Source organism: Primulina eburnea, chromosome 5 (assembly GCF_022965805.1).
Source record: "Primulina eburnea isolate SZY01 chromosome 5, ASM2296580v1, whole genome shotgun sequence".
Classification (NCBI taxonomy): domain Eukaryota; kingdom Viridiplantae; phylum Streptophyta; class Magnoliopsida; order Lamiales; family Gesneriaceae; genus Primulina; species Primulina eburnea.
This window is the reverse complement of record NC_133105.1, coordinates 1,707,931-1,725,060: the sequence shown is the minus strand read 5'-3', so window position 1 is coordinate 1,725,060 and position 17,130 is coordinate 1,707,931. Positions and strand designations below refer to the sequence as shown.

At 36.5% G+C, this 17,130-nt stretch overlaps 1 protein-coding gene and 1 long non-coding RNA gene across 5 annotated transcripts; both read left to right on the top strand.

The window, feature by feature from the left end:
* Positions 1–446: 446 nt before the first annotated feature.
* Positions 447–16,339, top strand: LOC140832140 (nuclear pore complex protein NUP98A-like). 4 transcript variants are annotated; one of them, XM_073195988.1, is made up of 13 exons: positions 447–595; positions 1,039–1,107; positions 2,712–3,011; positions 8,604–9,161; positions 9,300–9,527; positions 9,617–10,254; positions 11,251–11,338; positions 11,445–11,505; positions 12,448–12,586; positions 12,727–12,843; positions 12,953–13,133; positions 14,069–14,128; positions 15,437–16,339. In XM_073195988.1, exons 2-13 carry the CDS (start codon positions 1,092–1,094, stop codon positions 16,138–16,140), a joined length of 3,090 nt encoding a protein of 1,029 aa, XP_073052089.1. In that variant the 5' UTR covers positions 447–595; positions 1,039–1,091; the 3' UTR covers positions 16,141–16,339. The 4 variants fall into 4 exon arrangements, with proteins under 4 accessions (XP_073052089.1, XP_073052087.1, XP_073052088.1 ...); XM_073195986.1 differs by having other exon boundaries at positions 12,724–12,843; XM_073195987.1 differs by having other exon boundaries at positions 9,297–9,527.
* LOC140832141 (uncharacterized) lies at positions 14,135–14,485 on the top strand. Its single transcript, XR_012118038.1, has 2 exons — positions 14,135–14,334; positions 14,375–14,485. It is a non-coding gene; the product is annotated as an uncharacterized lncRNA (long non-coding RNA).
* Positions 16,340–17,130: the final 791 nt, after the last annotated feature.

Below are 17,130 nucleotides of genomic sequence, written 5' to 3'. Positions count from 1 at the left end.
GCTAAACAAGTTTCTCCTCCTCTACAGGAGGTTACTATGTAATAAATAAATGTTTGTGTTTGAATAAAAGAGATCTTTGCTCTAGCCCCTCTCATGTATTATTTTCAAAAATTTTATTTTATACTGTACACTCTAAGGTAGGAAACGAATTAGAGTTGTGCCGAGTGCTGCTGAAGGAATCTGCGTCTGTAACCATCGGTTGCGATCGTGTGGTTGAACTGTGAGTAGCAGTTCGTAAAATACGGTGGATATAACCCGGTGGTACTCCGGTCAAAAAGGATATAAGATTTAATTTTATTTTACGGAAGCATGATGGGCCATTATTTGAAAATAAAATCAATTATTTAAAATTAAGGCTTGAGGGATATTTTGGGAGATGAAGTATCAAAACCAAATTTGATAAAAATTGGGTACTGAATCCCAAGTTACCCTATTATATTCAGCCTGATCTCGCAGTTTGGGTCAGACACAAAATCGTTCATCCTTTAAACTGTTCACTATTTCCTCAGCCTTGTTATCACGCAACCTTCGCTGCTGTAGTTGCTTCAGCCGGTGGATCGGCCGTGGTCTCCTTTCGTTTCCTTTTTCTTCTCGAGTACGAGGATTTGGACACATAATGCACACTCTAATTTTCTATCGCAGTTTATGCTGTAATCGTGAATTTTGTTGAAATATATACATGTTCATACACACCTGGATGAGGATCCACCATCGTTGTCGTTGTTCACATCGAATTGAATTGGATTAGGGTTGGGTATCACACCTATTAACGTCCTCTCAAACACCCAATTATCGTTATTGTTTGAGAATCGATTTTTTAGGGCAGGGTTGGAGGAGTCTATGTTGGTTTATAGTTTTGGTACAACGTCATACTAGGTTTTATCTGTTCATTCGAATGATTTGAATGCGACCTGTTTGGCACGCTTGTTTCTCGCTATTCGTGTCTGCCAACGAGTTTCTTTTTTCATATTTATGTTATTACCCTTAACGTTGATGATTTTCTGGCACTTGAAAGCTTTTTGTTTACTTTATTTGCAGTTTAGATTTACAATCAACAAGCCCTCCTACTGGTTTTACTTAGCAGGGGAACAATGTTCGGAAGCAACCGTAAGTTCAAGTTCCCATGGTTTTGATTTTTGCGTGTCCTTTGAACTTCTGTATTGCCGTGAAAGGTTGCTCTCACAGTTAACTTGCGTCTTATTTCATCTCCCTTATGTCTTACTTTGTTTGGAACTCTATGTAAATGTCTGTTCTCTTTTTTACTTTGTTTTTGACATCAAAAGCGAAGTAAGATCTGGATTTTGGGTGCCGACTAGGGGACTGTTCTTTCAAGTTTGGTTGAGATTTTGGATTTTCAAGATGGAGACATGGAGTGATCTATATCAATTGGATACATGCCTTATTATGTTTAAAATAAATCATAATTTGTTCAGATAATTATCATAAAGTTTATGCGAGGTTAATGCATGACAGTAGTTGGGTTATTGAATTTGATTTGAAGTATACGAATCATTTAGAAAATAGGAGCATAATCAGGACCACCTTCTAGTTTCCAATTTGAGTTTTTTTTTTATGGTTGTGAATTGGGGTGTACATCAGCTTGGCTTGGACGGTTTAGATTTTAAAAAAAAAAATAAAAAACAACTTTTTTAGGTTTTTGTATTTTCTGTAACCAATACCAAACCGAAGATTAATAAAAGATGAACCAGAACTAAACTGAACATTGTGGTTTGTTTCAGTTTTAGATCGCGATTTAAACCAATTTTTTTTTTCATTTTGCCCATCTTTTTTACATTTTTTTCATTTAAGCTAATATCTCATACCATTGGAGAAATTGGTCGGATAACCATTAAGATGTAAAAATAGGGTCAAAAGAATTTACAATTAAATTTACAATTGTATATTCTTAATTTGAACACCATATTAGTTAAAAGGTACTGTATTTACATAAGGTTCATGTACCATACATCATAGTTTTAATGCATAAAAGAGGCATATTATTTGGTTTAACACATCACATAGACATTGTTATTTTGGTACAAACCATTGGCTATTTTTTTTTTTTTTTTGAAGCTACACACCACCATTGGTTAAAGTTTGAAACCGGATTTTAAATCAAACCAAAATCTTGGAAAATCATTGTCTTAGTGATTTTGTTATTGGATTGCTTTGCACTTTTCAATTTATCATGCACACCCTTCTGAGAGAGAAAGATTAAAAAAATCGCTACTCTTGATTTTACTCACCTTTTGTGTCAATTTCTGGCACTATGCGGTAAACTCTCAGCAAGATTAAACGCGTCATGTGGCTGTGTTGCATTAATTAATAAATTTTTGTTTAACGTTTTCAAATAAATTTTTAGGTTAGGAAGAAAGGTATCCTTGTCATGCTAAATGGCATAGGGGTTACTTGATATTCATTTGGAAATTGGAGCCTGATTTGACATAGCATTTTCTATCATATAAATTGTACCACGAGTTCAGGCTAGAACTGTAACTCACATATTGTGTTGGCTAGTTGGCTAATACGCGTACACCTTTTAACATTTGCTGTTTATGGCCATCTTAACTATTGCTAGTTCCTTGATGTTACTAGCATAAATTGCACTCGAATATTTTAAGTTTTAATGCCTCTGTAAGCGATGAAACTCTAGATTATTTTTAGGTCCAACTTGTAACTTACATGTGCTAAGTATTGTGGTTTTCCGACAGCTTTTGGGCAGTCATCCAATAGTCCATTTGGGTCACAGCCGGCATTCGGGCAGACTACTAATGCAAGTAACAATCCTTTTGCTCCCAAGCCCTTTGGAAGCACAAGCCCTTTTGGTTCACAGACCGGAGGTTCAATTTTTGGGGGCATGTCTACTGGTGTATTTGGTGCTCAGTCTTCTTCTCCTTTAGGTTCGACTTCTGTGTTTGGTGCTTCTTCTTCACCTGCGTTTGGAAGTTCAACCCCTGCATTTGGTGTTTCCTCAGCTTTGGCTTTTGGAAACTCATCTTCTGCATTTGGTGGTAAGTGCACCAATACCCCACCTGTGACATTGTTTCAACAGCTTGTAGCAATAGTTTTTAATGCATTGATATATATATTCTCTAAATGAAACAATGTCATTAGTTGATAGCCGCATTGTGAATTGGTTCTAGCTTTTTATTGTTCCTGTTGATATGTGAATGTCTTTCTCCCTTATTTTGGTGAGTAATAAGAGTTAGCAGAAGGGGGAAGGGGGAAGGCCACAAGGTTGAGGTTGGAAGAGGGGCACCTAGTCATTATTTCTCTTAATGGACGAGTTCATGGGTTATCAGTAGACGTGACCCACAACTTCCAAATTTTGCCTTATATATGCTTTTGACAAGCTCCGTAGTCTGTACATCTCAGAGAATGGTCTAGGTTGAGGCATTCTAGCTAGAAACGTTCTAAGACCATTGTTTTTAAAAATATGCATATTTTAGCTTCATCACATGGAAAATTAAGGAGTCAATATTCTGAATTATGATAAATATTCTGAATTATGATAAATGATTATAAGTGTACTTGCCAGATATATAGAAAATTCTAATTATGAATTTGGATTTTATTTTGTAAATTTAAATGGTCAATCACATTCTACATCACCATCAATGTTGGTGCAATTGTTGTCATTCATTTCAAGCACTTCACCTGTTAATAATTGTTAATTTGCATCAATATTTTGATGTGTATTGAGGCAGATTTCTCTCATTTACATGCCTGCGTAGTGCCCAAAAATTACATTAAATGCAATTGTAGTCTGTAGACATAAATTCAATTGTAGACATTTGCTGTTGTGGTAGATCATGTGCTTCCTTGCAAATTAATTGAGGTTTTGATTTTTGAATGATTTTCCCTATGCAGGTCTGTGGTTCTTTTATTCAACCAAACAAATCCATGTCTTACTATGGAAACTTGTTGAATTTTTAGCTACTGATTTGTTTGTTTCGAAAACCAACATGCCGATACATGCTATATATTTTTTTGTCTTTTCTAAAAGTTCATTATCATAATTGAAAGATATTTAAATTTTAAGGTGATCATGATAATTTCCAAAAGATCCAACACATATTTAGCACGGATCGCAAAACTTGTAAAGGATCGAATATTTTATTCCTACTGATGTTTACACTGCATATAATTGAAACATATGTTATTATAAAAATCCTCCAACTCTTCTTCATCTCTCTGGCAAGTTTGTTAGAATTTTTAGCCAGCTCTTGGGAGATTGATGATGATATACTGAAATTTGAATTTAATATTTGTATGTTTGCTGTCCTTTGTTTTTCCTAACATTCCGTCATTTCATCAGCTGTTGATGCCATATAATTTTTTTGAGGTGGCGGGATTTGATTTTGATCCTGAGAATCCTACCATATCCTGATGATATTTCCAAGTTTTCAATCATATCTTGAAAGAGTAACAAAATTTTCCTTGAAAACAACTTTTTTGTCATTTGTTTTGATCATTAATAATCAATAAAAGAATCTAATTGAATGGACTGTTTAATTTTCTATCTGGCGAAATGTCAAAATGAAAGTAAAAAATATAATTGATGATGATTAATGAACTAATGCAGGTTTGGTGGCACGGCAGGGCTTATCATGGTTGGGAAGGATACAAATTCATGTGCAAGCTGAAAAAGTTGAAAGGCGACTTGGTCGTATGGAACAGGGATGTTTTCGGTAATTTGGATGCAAATATTGGAGAGTTGACTGCTAGGATAAAACTTTTGGATGAGTTAGAAGCCACTGGAACATGGACCGAAATTTCTAGGCTGGAAAGAAATAATCTTAGATGTGAATTGGAACAAGTGAGTTTTAAAAAACTTCAAATGGTAAACCAAAAAACCAAAATGAGATGGGCGAGGGAAGGTGACCAGAATACAAAATTCTTCCATTCCTTGTTAACAAATAGAAGAAACAAGTCGGTCATAGATAAGCTGGAATTGGACGACGGATCTGTAATTGTGGATGAGAATCAAATTGAGGAAAACATTATCAAATTCTACAAGCATCTTTACAGACGATCAGAGGGGGTTGAGGGTCACCTAGATGGATTGGAATGGAGCCCTTTGGATAGGTCCGATGCAATGGAATTGGAGAAACCTTTCTCGGAGATTGAAATCAGAAAGGCCGTATTTGACAGTGATGGGAACAAAGCTCCGGGTCCGGACGGCTTCACGTTAGCTTTCTTTCAAAAAAATTGGGAAATACTGAAGGGGGACTTGTTGAAAGTCTTCGAGGAGTTTTTCGAGGGGGGCGTGGTAAATGGCATGACAAATGAGACTTACATTTGTCTCATACCGAAAAAACAAGATGCGAATTCGGTGAAAGACTTCCGGCCGATAAGTTTGATCACAAGCTTGTACAAGATATTGGCAAAAGTATTGACTAATAGATTAAAGAAAGTCTTGAGTTGTCCACTATCGCCTTTTCTCTTTAACTTGGTTGTGGATATCTTGGGAAGGATGGTTGACAAGGCTAAGGATTCAAACGAGGTGAGAGGTCTAGTAGTGGGAAAAGGGAAAATTGAGATATCTCATATCCAATTTGCGGATGACACATTGTTCATGGTTCAAACGAAGGCTCATGTCATTGCACTTGTGGAATTACTCAAAACATTTGCGAAAAATTCTGGTCTCAACATCAATTTTCAGAAAAGTGTCATTTTGGGCATTAGTATTGAAAAGGAAGAAGTGGTACAGTTGGCGCATAATATTGGCTGCAAACCTCACGACTGGCCCATCGTGTATTTAGGGGTACCTTTGGGAGGTAGGCCTACGTCCTTCGATTTTTGGGAACCAGTCATATCAAAAATGTCAAAAAAGCTAGCTAGTTGGAAGAAAGCATTTCTGTCAAGAGGGGGACGCCTAACACTCATAAAATCAGTTCTTTGTGCTTTGCCTTCCTATTACATGTCTTTGTTCAAGGTCCCAAAAAAGGTGGGAAAAATAATGGAAAAAATCATGCGTGATTTCCTTTGGGACGGATTGGACGGGGAGAAACATTGTCACCTTGTGAGATGGGATCAGGTTTGCAAACCGAAAGACCGAGGAGGATTGGGTTTGGGAAGTATCGTTTTGAGGAATAGAGCATTGCTAGGAAAATGGTGGTGGAGAGGAACAAAAGAGAAGGAGACTTTGTGGAGGAAGGTGATAGAGAGCATCTACGGCCTTCAAGAGAATAAGTGGGATTTGGGTTTGGCCAAGAATGTCGCTTCTTTGTATCGCATTTGTACTTTGACAAACAAACCTATTTTGAGTTTCTTAGAAGTTGTCAATCACCAGGATAGACAAACATATCGGTGGGATGTCTGTTTTAGGAGAAATCTTAACGACCGAGAGTTGGAAGAGTTTGTTACTCTTCAGGGCGTGTTAGATACAGTTAGGATTCAGCTAGGCGTCGACGATTACAGGGTTTGGTTGGGGGAGTCTACGGGTCTGTTTAGTGTCAAATCATTTTACGACTCTTTTTTTCCGACTCATCTATTTCCTGCTTTTCCAAGTTACAATCATATTTGGAAGGTTCCTGTCCCTCAAAAGTTACAAATTTTCTCGTGGATTGTGGCGTTGGGTAAATTACCTACGGCGGACTTGGTGCAAAAAAGATGGCCCACCTGCGAATTGTGCCCAAACTGGTGCTCCTTATGCGAACGCAGCGAAGAAACTCAAGATCATTTATTAATTCACTGCTCTTTCGCAAGAAGGTTATGGTCAAGGGTTATGCAAGATCTGAATTTTCAGTGGGTGTTCCCGAACACTGCTAGAGATATATTCACCAGCGATCCAGGTATTCCTAGGGGGAACAGAACTACCATCCTATGGTTTGTCACGATTCACTTCGTATTTTGGAGCATTTGGCTGGAGAGGAATAACAGGATATTCAATGACAAGAAAGCGGAAGACACGGATGTATGGGAGCTCATCAAGTTCAGAGTGGGAACTACAATCACATCGATTAAAGAGTTCATTCACCTATCTATTTCAGATGTTGTTAGGGATTTCAAGTTTTCATTGACGTGAATTTGTATTAGATATATGTTGTTGCTATTGCGGATCACTCAGAATAATTGACCTTGACACACGCCCATCCCCCCTCATTTTGTTTTATTTTGAACCTTGTTTTGTATGTTTCACAATATATACTCGTGCAAACCAAGCATGACAAGCTGTTTAGGCTGACATTCAAGAAAATGTTTTTTTTTTTCCTTTTTTATGAGAACGATTAGAACCAAAGTTGTTACTTGGATTTCATGGTGGTTTGAATTCGTATCTCAGAACTTTTATTTTGATATTGCTGCCTTTTTTGGATTGTGGCAAGCAGCATGGATTTAAGATTGTTAATGTCTCTGGAGTAATCACCGCCTTTTCTTGTAATGAGTTAAGAGAGTTTAGTAATAGGTATCAAGTTTTGAATTGTTCTGTGGACATTTCAATGCTAAAAATATAGTAAATTAAACTTAAAATAAATTCTTTGTTTCTTCTCTGTGATTTGGGAATTCTCAAGATTTTGTAGTCTGCGCTTGGGAGCTTTGATGACTATATTTTTGAAAGTTCACATGTGTTTGTATGTTTTCTTGTCGTGTTTTCTCACTATGTAGCCACAATTGATAGCTATAAATGGAACATCTGCCATATATGTGAGTTTCATTGTGTCAGAGTTTGATTTTGATAATGAAAAATAGCATAAGATTTTTAGCATTTTTTAAAAAAAATACTTTATCGCTTTACCTGATTTGATCATATAATAATTTTTAAAAAACCAAGTTGAAATAAACTACTTAATTTAGTGAATTCCAAGGCGAAAGGGAAATTTTTTTTTGGTACTTATAAGGTATTATATAGATGGTAGCACAATGTCAACGAATGCCCATTCCTGAATTATTCGTTGTGAATGTTTTCAGAAAAGTGCTGTAAGGAGAACAAATCATGAATTTGTTTTGTCTGCCAAATTTTTTTCTTGTATCGCAGTTTGTTCCCATGTGTGATAGAAGGTCATGCAGTTTAGGCTCGAACATTGAGGACACTGCCTTCGAATTTGTTAGAAAGTTTTGACCTGTGTGCCAACTCGTGTCATGTATCTTTTTTTTACATCAAAAAGTCATATCATTAAAATAAAAAATATGAGTACGAATACTCTAGGCATGCCGAGGAGGTCTACAAGGATATTAAATCCTTTGAACCAACAACTCACTTGACATCTAACAAAAACATATTACTCAAATTATAATACAATGATGAATAAAAATCTGTATTTTCCAAAAAATATCTTCAACTCTCTGTTCTTCGTTCTCAAATAGCCAACGATTTTTGGCACTCCAAATGTGAAATATGACAACTGCCATAGCCATGAACCAGATCTTTTCCAAGGAGGAAGTCCCTCAATAAATTCCTCTGAAAGTTTAAGTAGTGCTTGATGAGATCCCAGGATTTTTATCATGGATCCTTTTTTATCCGGTAGACACTTTCAATCATGTCAAAGGAGTGTCGATTTAAATCCGGTAGAGTATGGTGACTCATGCCAAGATGCCTTGATTTTTTCTATTTCTTTCAGCAACTGTCTTCTTATTATGTTTATTTTGTGTTGGTATTATAGGTTCTGGGGTATTTGGGCAGAAACCAAATTTTGGTGGTTTTGGATCTAATACTACTCAAACAAGTCCATTTGGAAGCTCATTTCAGCAAACACAACCAGCTTTTGGCAGCAATCTGTTTGGTTCCTCAACACCATTCGGTGCTCCTAGTCAGCCTGCATTTGGTTCGTCAAGTAGTCCTGCATTTGGTGCTTCGAGTACACCTGGCTTTGGTGCTACCAGCACTCCGGCCTTTGGTTCTACTGCAAGCCCTACATTTGGCAGCACAAGTGGTGGGTTTGGTGTGTCGACCTCTCCTTTCGGAACAAGCACTCCAGCATTTGGTACTTCTAGCTCTCCAGCATTTGGTTCCATAACCACTCCTGCTTTCGGCGCGGCAACAACGCCTGCTTTTGGTGCCTCAACAGCTCCTGCTTTCGGTGCCTCAACAACTCCTGCTTTCGGTGCTTCAAGTAGTCCTTTTAACTTTGCATCCAGTCCAACATTTGGTCAATCAAATGCTGTATTTGGAAGTACCCCATTTGGGACATCATCCTTAGGTGCTCAAAACGCTTCTTTTGGTAAGTTGCTTTCAAGTTCTCTGATGGTAGGTTTCTGGATTAAGCATCTTATTTACCTCATATGCACTTGTGAAGTTTCGTTATTTGGAATCATCATGGCTGTAACTGAACTTTCACTCCCATGCAACTCCTAAGCAGGATCACAAACTACAACCCCCACTTTTGGTGGCTCTGGTTTTGGCCAGTCTGCTTTTGCAGGGCAGCGAGGCGGAAGTAGATTAGCTCCCTACTCATCAACTCCTGAGACAGATGGAGCGACTGGTACACAACCCACTGGCAAACTAGAATCTATTTCGGCCATGCCAATCTACAAGGATAAAAGCCATGAAGAACTTAGATGGGAGGACTACCAGTTAGGAGATAAAGGTAATCATCTGTCTGACACTTGTTGTTTCTTGAATTCCTAAAGAACTTATTGCATTCATTGTTGATAATCCTTTCTTGTTAAAAAACAGGAGGGCCAGCTCCTGCTGGACAGTCTACTGGTGCGCTTGGATTTGGTACCTCAAGTTTTGGCTCGGCATCTGCTCCTGCATTTGCTCAATCCTCTGCTGCTCCTTTTTCATCTACAACACCTTCCAATCCATTTGCTCCAAAAACCACAGGAGTTTTTGGCAGCACAGGGTTTGGATCTTCGCCGTCCTCCACTTTTGGTTCTTCCCCTTTTGGACAGTCTAATACATCTAATCCTTTTGGTTCAACAACATCAGCAACATCCTCCTTATTTGGACCTACTGCTCAAACATTTAGAGTTGGTACCTCCCCTTCTATTTTTGGCAACTCCAGCACATCAGCTTTTGGATCACCATCTATCTTTGGCCCAACATCATCACAGGGAACATCATCTGCATTTAATACCGGCCTGGGTTTTTCCAATACTCAGTCTTCCCCATTATTCCAGTCAAATATGTCTACGCTAACACCAGCAAGTTCTCCATTTGCACAGACCTCTTCCGCCTTTGGCCAAACTGCCCCTGGCTTCAGTCAAACAAATTTGTTTAGTACACCCTCAACTGGTTTTGGTGGCAATATGTTCTCGAGCACTCCATCATTTCTAAGTAACACCAACCCTCTGGGATTTGGCCAAACAACTGTGAGTTATGCGTACTTCCCTCGAAGAAATGTAAACTAAATATTGGTAGATAATATTTGTAAAAACAAATAGAACATGCCTATTGCTAAGATATAGAGAAAACTTTGGTGCTTATTTTCTCTCTGCACTAATGGAAACCCATGAGCAAAGAAGTTCCCTGGAGTCAAAATCAGAAAAAGAACCATTCAACAAATTTATCACTATTCTTTCAAAACAAGTAGGAAAATCTCGCAGTACGATAATTTGATCCTAGAAGTCCTTCAGATCTCTTGGAATGCATGGTTGCTGCCATGCTGAATGAGAAGAAACATTCGATTGTGGGAAGAAATTATTGTGCAGAATATTGATGGAAGTCTATTTAAATGATTGGTTCTTTAAAAAAATTAGTCGTGTGTTGCGAATTTAATTCAATTCAATTGTGTTCTGAGAGTGCATCTACCTTACATTTGTGGTGTTACTTTCTCTGTCATTGGGATTAATTAACATCAGTTAAAAACATTATTATTAATTATGATGGATTGCCACAGACCCATGCCACTGTACACTCTAAAAGTATCTCCCTGGCTGCATCACATGATGTCTTTTCAAAAACTTTCTGGGTTATTATATAAGATAAGTTTGTTGAGCTTGATTTGACCAGATTATACTCGAGTTTGAAGGACTAGTTTAATTTATGCCTACTTTTGTGTGCACACTTGTATGTTATGCTTGGAAATTTTATCATCTGTGGAATCTGCATTTTAGGGTGATGTGGATGCTAAAATGGGTCTAATTGGTTCAAGTTATTTCTAATAGATAGGTAGTGAGAACTTATTTTTTTAACACCGAAGTTATCTCCATATTTACCCAGGAAATCTAGATTTAAACGGATATGTTCAATACATCAATCTGACCTATATGTTTTCGATATCCCAGTGTTTCCTCATCTGTGTTGAGAAAGCTTATTTCTAAAATTTTAATTTTCTAAACTATTTATGTCGTTTTTTTAATCTGTAGCCATCTCTTTCTAGTCCATTTCAATTGGCGCAACCACCTCAGAGTTCCGGTGGTTTTAGTTTTACCAACTTTGGACAATCTCAAGCAGGTCGATTAGCATTTAGATTTTGAATTGCCTATGACATTTTTATTTGTTTTTCATTGTCGCCTGGAATTATGAATGTTACTTTAATTGATAATTTTGGTGTATACAGCTGGAACAAGTGGCTTTGGAGGCACCCCTGGTATTTTTAGCCAGAGTGCATTTGGACAACTGTATGTCAAAGTTTCTTTCATATTTTGGTTCTTGTCTGGCTACAGTCAATTATCTGTACATGATGAAAACTGGAACAGTTTGATTCATACACTTAAATTTGACAGCAATTGTTTCGCAATTGGAGAGTGTATCTTTTTCCGTGACCTATATTGACTGTTGGATTATAAATACATACTGAATCATTCCATTTGTGGCTAACAAGTTAAATCCATTAAGATGAAATTACATAAATAAATATCAAAATATATCAACAACCAAATCATAATGTCGAATCTAGACAATAAACAAACATATTGGCTAACAAGTTAAATCCATTAAGATCAAATTCCATAAATAAATATCAAATGATATATCAACAACCAAATCATAGTGTCGATTCTAGACAATAAACAAACATATGTGTTTGTAAGTTAATGAATCAATCTGACATAAGCAATAAGTTTTGAGCCAAGTAATTTTATTTGGTTTGATTTTGACTCCTTAATACACATTTTTATGTTCTTGCATTGGTTTGATATATAACTGGGATTATATGTGAACTTAGTCTTATTGTAGCAAGCTCAAGTGCAAAACATTGAATGGATTTGTGACCTTGTTCCTCCGGAAAGCTGATTTAACTCTTAACTTTGACAAACCCATTTCCTATCCGTTTGAGTTTTCAGGTGTACTGTAGAATACTTGGCAGATCTATCAAGTTCAGAACTTAATGAAAGTTGACTTTGCTTCAGTTGTTTTTATTTTGGACTTGTCTTATTTATTTGGTATTTTGGAAGAAATTAATCCTAGACTTGGCTGATTGTCCAAGCATTAATTTTTTATGACCTCAAAACTTGGGCTTAGATCTTGTGAATTTAAAAACCAGGAATTTTTAAATTGTAAAAGATAGAAAAAAGCTTCTCAAATTTATTGGATTTTAATTATGGATTGCATCTGCTGTACAGGTCAGCTCCTCAGAGTGTGGTAGCTGCACAACCATCGCCCATTGTAAATCCTTATGGAACTCTTCCAGCAATGCCACAGATATCAATTGGACGCACAGGCACTTCTCCTTCTATTCATTATGGAATTTCTAGCTTGCCAGTGAGTATTCTGGTCTTGTGCTTCGCTAGAAAAATCTTATAAAGTGTTGTTAGTCCATGTCCTTAAATTATTACTGAAATAGATAGAGAACTTGTTCATCCAAAAGTTTTTGCTCATCTACTAACTGCAATTTTCAGCAGATTGTTGAGAAACCAGTTCCTGTGAGAATATCGTCTCTATTGACGCCTCGACACCTTTCCCAAAGGCGTGTAAGGCTTCCTATGAGGAAATATCACCCTAAAATCGATGGTCCAAAGGTTATAGTGACTCCGTGACATTCTTGAATGCTTAAAATATGGTCACTGCAGCGTACTTTATTGGGCTCTGTTAGGACTGTCTCTAATTTTGTATTTTTTTCCTGATCAGGTGCCATTTTTCAATGATGGTGATGAAGAAACACCCAGCACGCCAAAAGCAGATGCCCTTTTCATTCCAAGGGAGAATCCCAGAGCTCTTGTAATTCGTCCGATGGATCAGTGGCCTGCTAGAGCAAATACGGAGAAAACAACACAATCGAAGGCCACAGGCACTCTTGCATATGGAAATGGTAAACACTATAGTTTTGTGCTCAAATTTATAGATCTTTACTTTTTAAATATTGATATTGAATGTATTTTGAATACTTTTGTAGTTTCCTCTCTGGAGTTTTACCAACTTATATTGTATGTGATGGCATTTTAATTCATGAGCAACATACTTGTGGAGTGATTTTCTACCTATACTCCACTGTCGTACATTTTTGTCTCCCGCTAAAAATGATTATGGTTTTACAATGGGGGAGTGCTTGTTGCTATTAAATGGATTCAAACACAATATTACTATAGGCAATTTTGGCAGGGTGATGGGTGTCTCACTTGTACGTATGATCAACTAGGCCCTTTTGTCAGTATAGTAAAGTTTTGGGAAGTTTCTGTTTATCATTTAACTACATATGCTAACATACAAAAGTGTGCATTATTTCTTCAAAAAAATTGGTCACCTCAGGTAAACTTGATCACTGGAATTTGTTTCATGCATTCCATCTCTCCCTAATAGATTAGAGGTCCTGAGCACTTCACTTTAGATGCTATGATGAGGTTATCACTCAAATAGTCAATACAGATTTATAATGATGAAGCAGCGGCACTTTCGAAATTGCAGATTGCACAACAAAAGCAATCAGGGTTGTGCAATCAATATTAATTGGATGGCTAGTGGTTAATGAACATCTATATAGGGATATCTGCCCGTTTTGATTTGGAAGAATCGATATTGGAAGATGCCATGATACCCATGTATACTTGAAGAACTGAATAACCTGTGAGCAACATGGCTCCAAGTCATATTGATCAGAATGCTGTTAAAATTTCATTGGCTGTTGATTGTCTCAGTTAGATAGGATAAGTAAAATCGGGTTACACACAATGGGTGCCTTGTTTCTACTGAGATAATATTTCCTTTACTGTTTCACTTATTTCATATCTCCCCAATAATTAATTACAGGTAAACTTCAGAACGATGTATCCACTCTAATAAATGGGCAAAAGGTCAGGGATAAAGACGGTGAGTGCCTCTTGCTGATATCTTTCATGTGTTTGATATTAAAATTTGCATAAAGCCTGATTTGTTAAAGGTGAAAGAAAACTACAGGACAATAAAGAATTGAGACTGCTGTTAATTTTAGCCTTACTCGTTTGCATACTCGGATGGAATAAAAACCAGTTAGAGTGGCTTGTGTTTTATGTCCAAGTGACCTATAGTTAATTGTTGTGAAATTTCAGTGACTGTATGTTTCGTTAAGCATATAAGAGTATTTTAAGAGAAGAAATTAGATTTTTCGTGTGTTTTAAGAATGAATATTCGCAAGAGAGTATTGTTGCTGTTTCACAATCTCTTATTGCCGAAAAGAGTTGAAATAAGAATATATATATATATATATATATATATATATATATAATAGGAATGAATTTCCAAATTGTTCCAAGGGTGTAGGATCTTATTTTGTTTGCACTGAAAAGAGTTAAAATAAAAAAAACATTTGTAGAAATGAATTTCTAAATTATCCCAAGGGTGAAGGGCCTTATTTTGTTTCCCCTATCCCCTTGTTTTTTTGATGGCATGTTTGTCGCTAGTTATTTTTTCCCTGGACTTGTTCCTTGTCTTTTTTTTATGGGATTATAAAAACTTGGAATTTCATACGCATGCTGATACTTTTTGTGCCAAAAAGTGAATCAATTGCTCTGCAACTCAGTACAGCCTTCAGCTGAAAGCTTAAATGAAGCCTTTTATGCTTGCGTTGTAATCTGAATTTAATTTGACTCGGACATGAGAAAGCGTTCCAAATAGAATATGAGTCTGTCTGGAATGCACCAAATTACTTTAATTTTGATCCATTGATGACTGTCACGTCCTTGTACTTTAGTAGCGCACTGTTTTTTGGCTTCTATACTTGTGGCTTAGTCCACATCAGAAACTATGTAGATAAAATTCGATTATATTTAGAAAATGGAAATGAGTTGGATGACTTGAGCAGCATGTCCACTCTTACTCTAAAAGCTACATAACAAATGTACAGCTAGAGAACTTAACAAGCACTTTTAGCTCTTATATCATAATAAGGAGTTATCTTGTATTGCAGTTAGAAAAGGTGCTCCGGGTTTAGTCTTGTTTACAAGTAAAAACCGCTGGGAATGTCATGATTACTTGGAACAAATTATACATTAAAATCTGGCCTTTTGAGTAGCTTGGATGTAGGTGGGGAGGTTTCCTACTATATTTGGTTGCAGTTATTTGAAATGGTGCTTGTCCGTATCTTTCTACAATTTTTTCTGCGATCTTCTAGACTGAAGTGGATATCTGGTTACGATTCAGCTTCCCCTGCTGAGCACTCCGTGGAAAATGGTGTGGCTAATGAGCAAGTTAATCCTGTCAAACGGAACCCAAAGACAAATGTGGTCCTTGATGGTCGTTCTACAGATAAAGGGGACTCTTATATCACTCTTGGAAGCCATAGAGCTGGCGAAGCCGCTATAGTGTTCGAGCATGGAGCCGACATTGAGGCACTGATGCCTAAGCTTCGTCACTCTGATTATTACACGGAACCACGAATTCAGGAGCTAGCTGCAAAGGAAAGAGCTGAACCAGGTTATTGCCGCAATGTAAAGGACTTCGTTGTTGGAAGACATGGTTTTGGTAGTATCAAATTCTTTGGGGAAACAGATGTGAGAAAGCTTGATCTCGAGTCTCTTGTTCAATTCAACAATCGAGAGGTGATCGTATATATGGATGAGAGCAAGAAACCTCCAATTGGACAAGGCCTCAATAAACCTGCCGAGGTGACACTTCTTAATATAAAATGTTTTGACAAGAAGACTGGTCAGCAATATACCGAGGGACCAAGGATCGAGAGGTATAAAGAAATGCTTAAAAGAAAAGCCGAAGATCAAGGTGCTGAGTTTGTGAGCTATAATCCAATCGAAGGAGAATGGAAGTTCAGGGTCAACCATTTCAGCACATACAAGCTTGGAAATGATGAAGATGAAACTGATGATAATCTGCTTGATGTCATTAGATGACAAAAAAATCGACGCGTCCATGTGCCCTGAATAGGGAGACAAATTTGTAAAATCTTATAAACTGAGCAATCACAGTGTCTGTCTTAATCGAGTTCGAGCGTGTGTATTTCATTTCTGTTCTTTTGCCTCTTGAATTCGTCTTTTGATGTTATGACATGGTTGAACAATGTTTATGTATTTAAGTGCAAAACGAATGCTATATTTCTGTGCCTTACAAGTTAATATATGCCTGATGGATTCGAATCGTGCACGTGAACGCCCTTCGCAAAATGCTTGGACTTGGATCTATCAACTTCTGTTTATCCTAACGAGTAACGGCTACAATAATTATTTTTAATCGTTACATCCATTGAGTTTGTAAACACTGGGATAATGGACAATATCAATCAAAATATCAGTTATTAAACTAAAAATATCTTCAGTTGAACGTCTCAAATTACACTTCTTGAATTTCGAAAATGTGTGTACATTTGAACAACCTTTATTAATTTTGTTAGAAACTAAAAGTCATGGTGAAATAATAATTACCAACGCTATTATTGATTTATATTCCAAAAATCGTATCAGATTCTCCTCAGAAACCAATTTCTTATGAACTTGTGTACTTAAATGGTAGAACCTGTCGAAATCTAAAATATTTTTATTACCATAAATAAAACAATAATATTAAAACCTCGAGCCTAAAAATATAAAATTAGTTACTTAAATTTGATAAACTTGTATTTAACAACAATTAATTTACATAATAATTTCAACATCATTTGTCTTGCTAATTCATGTGAATAATTAATTACATGTCCATTTACAAGTTTTGATATCAAAGCAACCTTTTCAATCATCAAGAAAGATTAAGGGAAACTGGAAAAATAAATGTGTTCAAAGATGTATTTGAAATACTAATTTACCGAAGTTTTATTAAAAAATACCACGAAAGATTATGGTATCTCTCGTTTCCCACGCAAAATAATAATAATAATAATAATAATAATA

What these genes read in the sequence shown, in the direction of transcription:
- LOC140832140 (XM_073195985.1), top strand. An exon ending in CTACCAGTTAGGAGATAAAG is followed by an intron (nt 9,528 to 9,616) that starts GTAATCATCTGT and finishes GTTAAAAAACAG; the next exon opens with GAGGGCCAGCTCCTGCTGGA. An exon ending in AAAGGTCAGGGATAAAGACG is followed by an intron (nt 14,129 to 15,436) that starts GTGAGTGCCTCT and finishes GTTACGATTCAG; the next exon opens with CTTCCCCTGCTGAGCACTCC.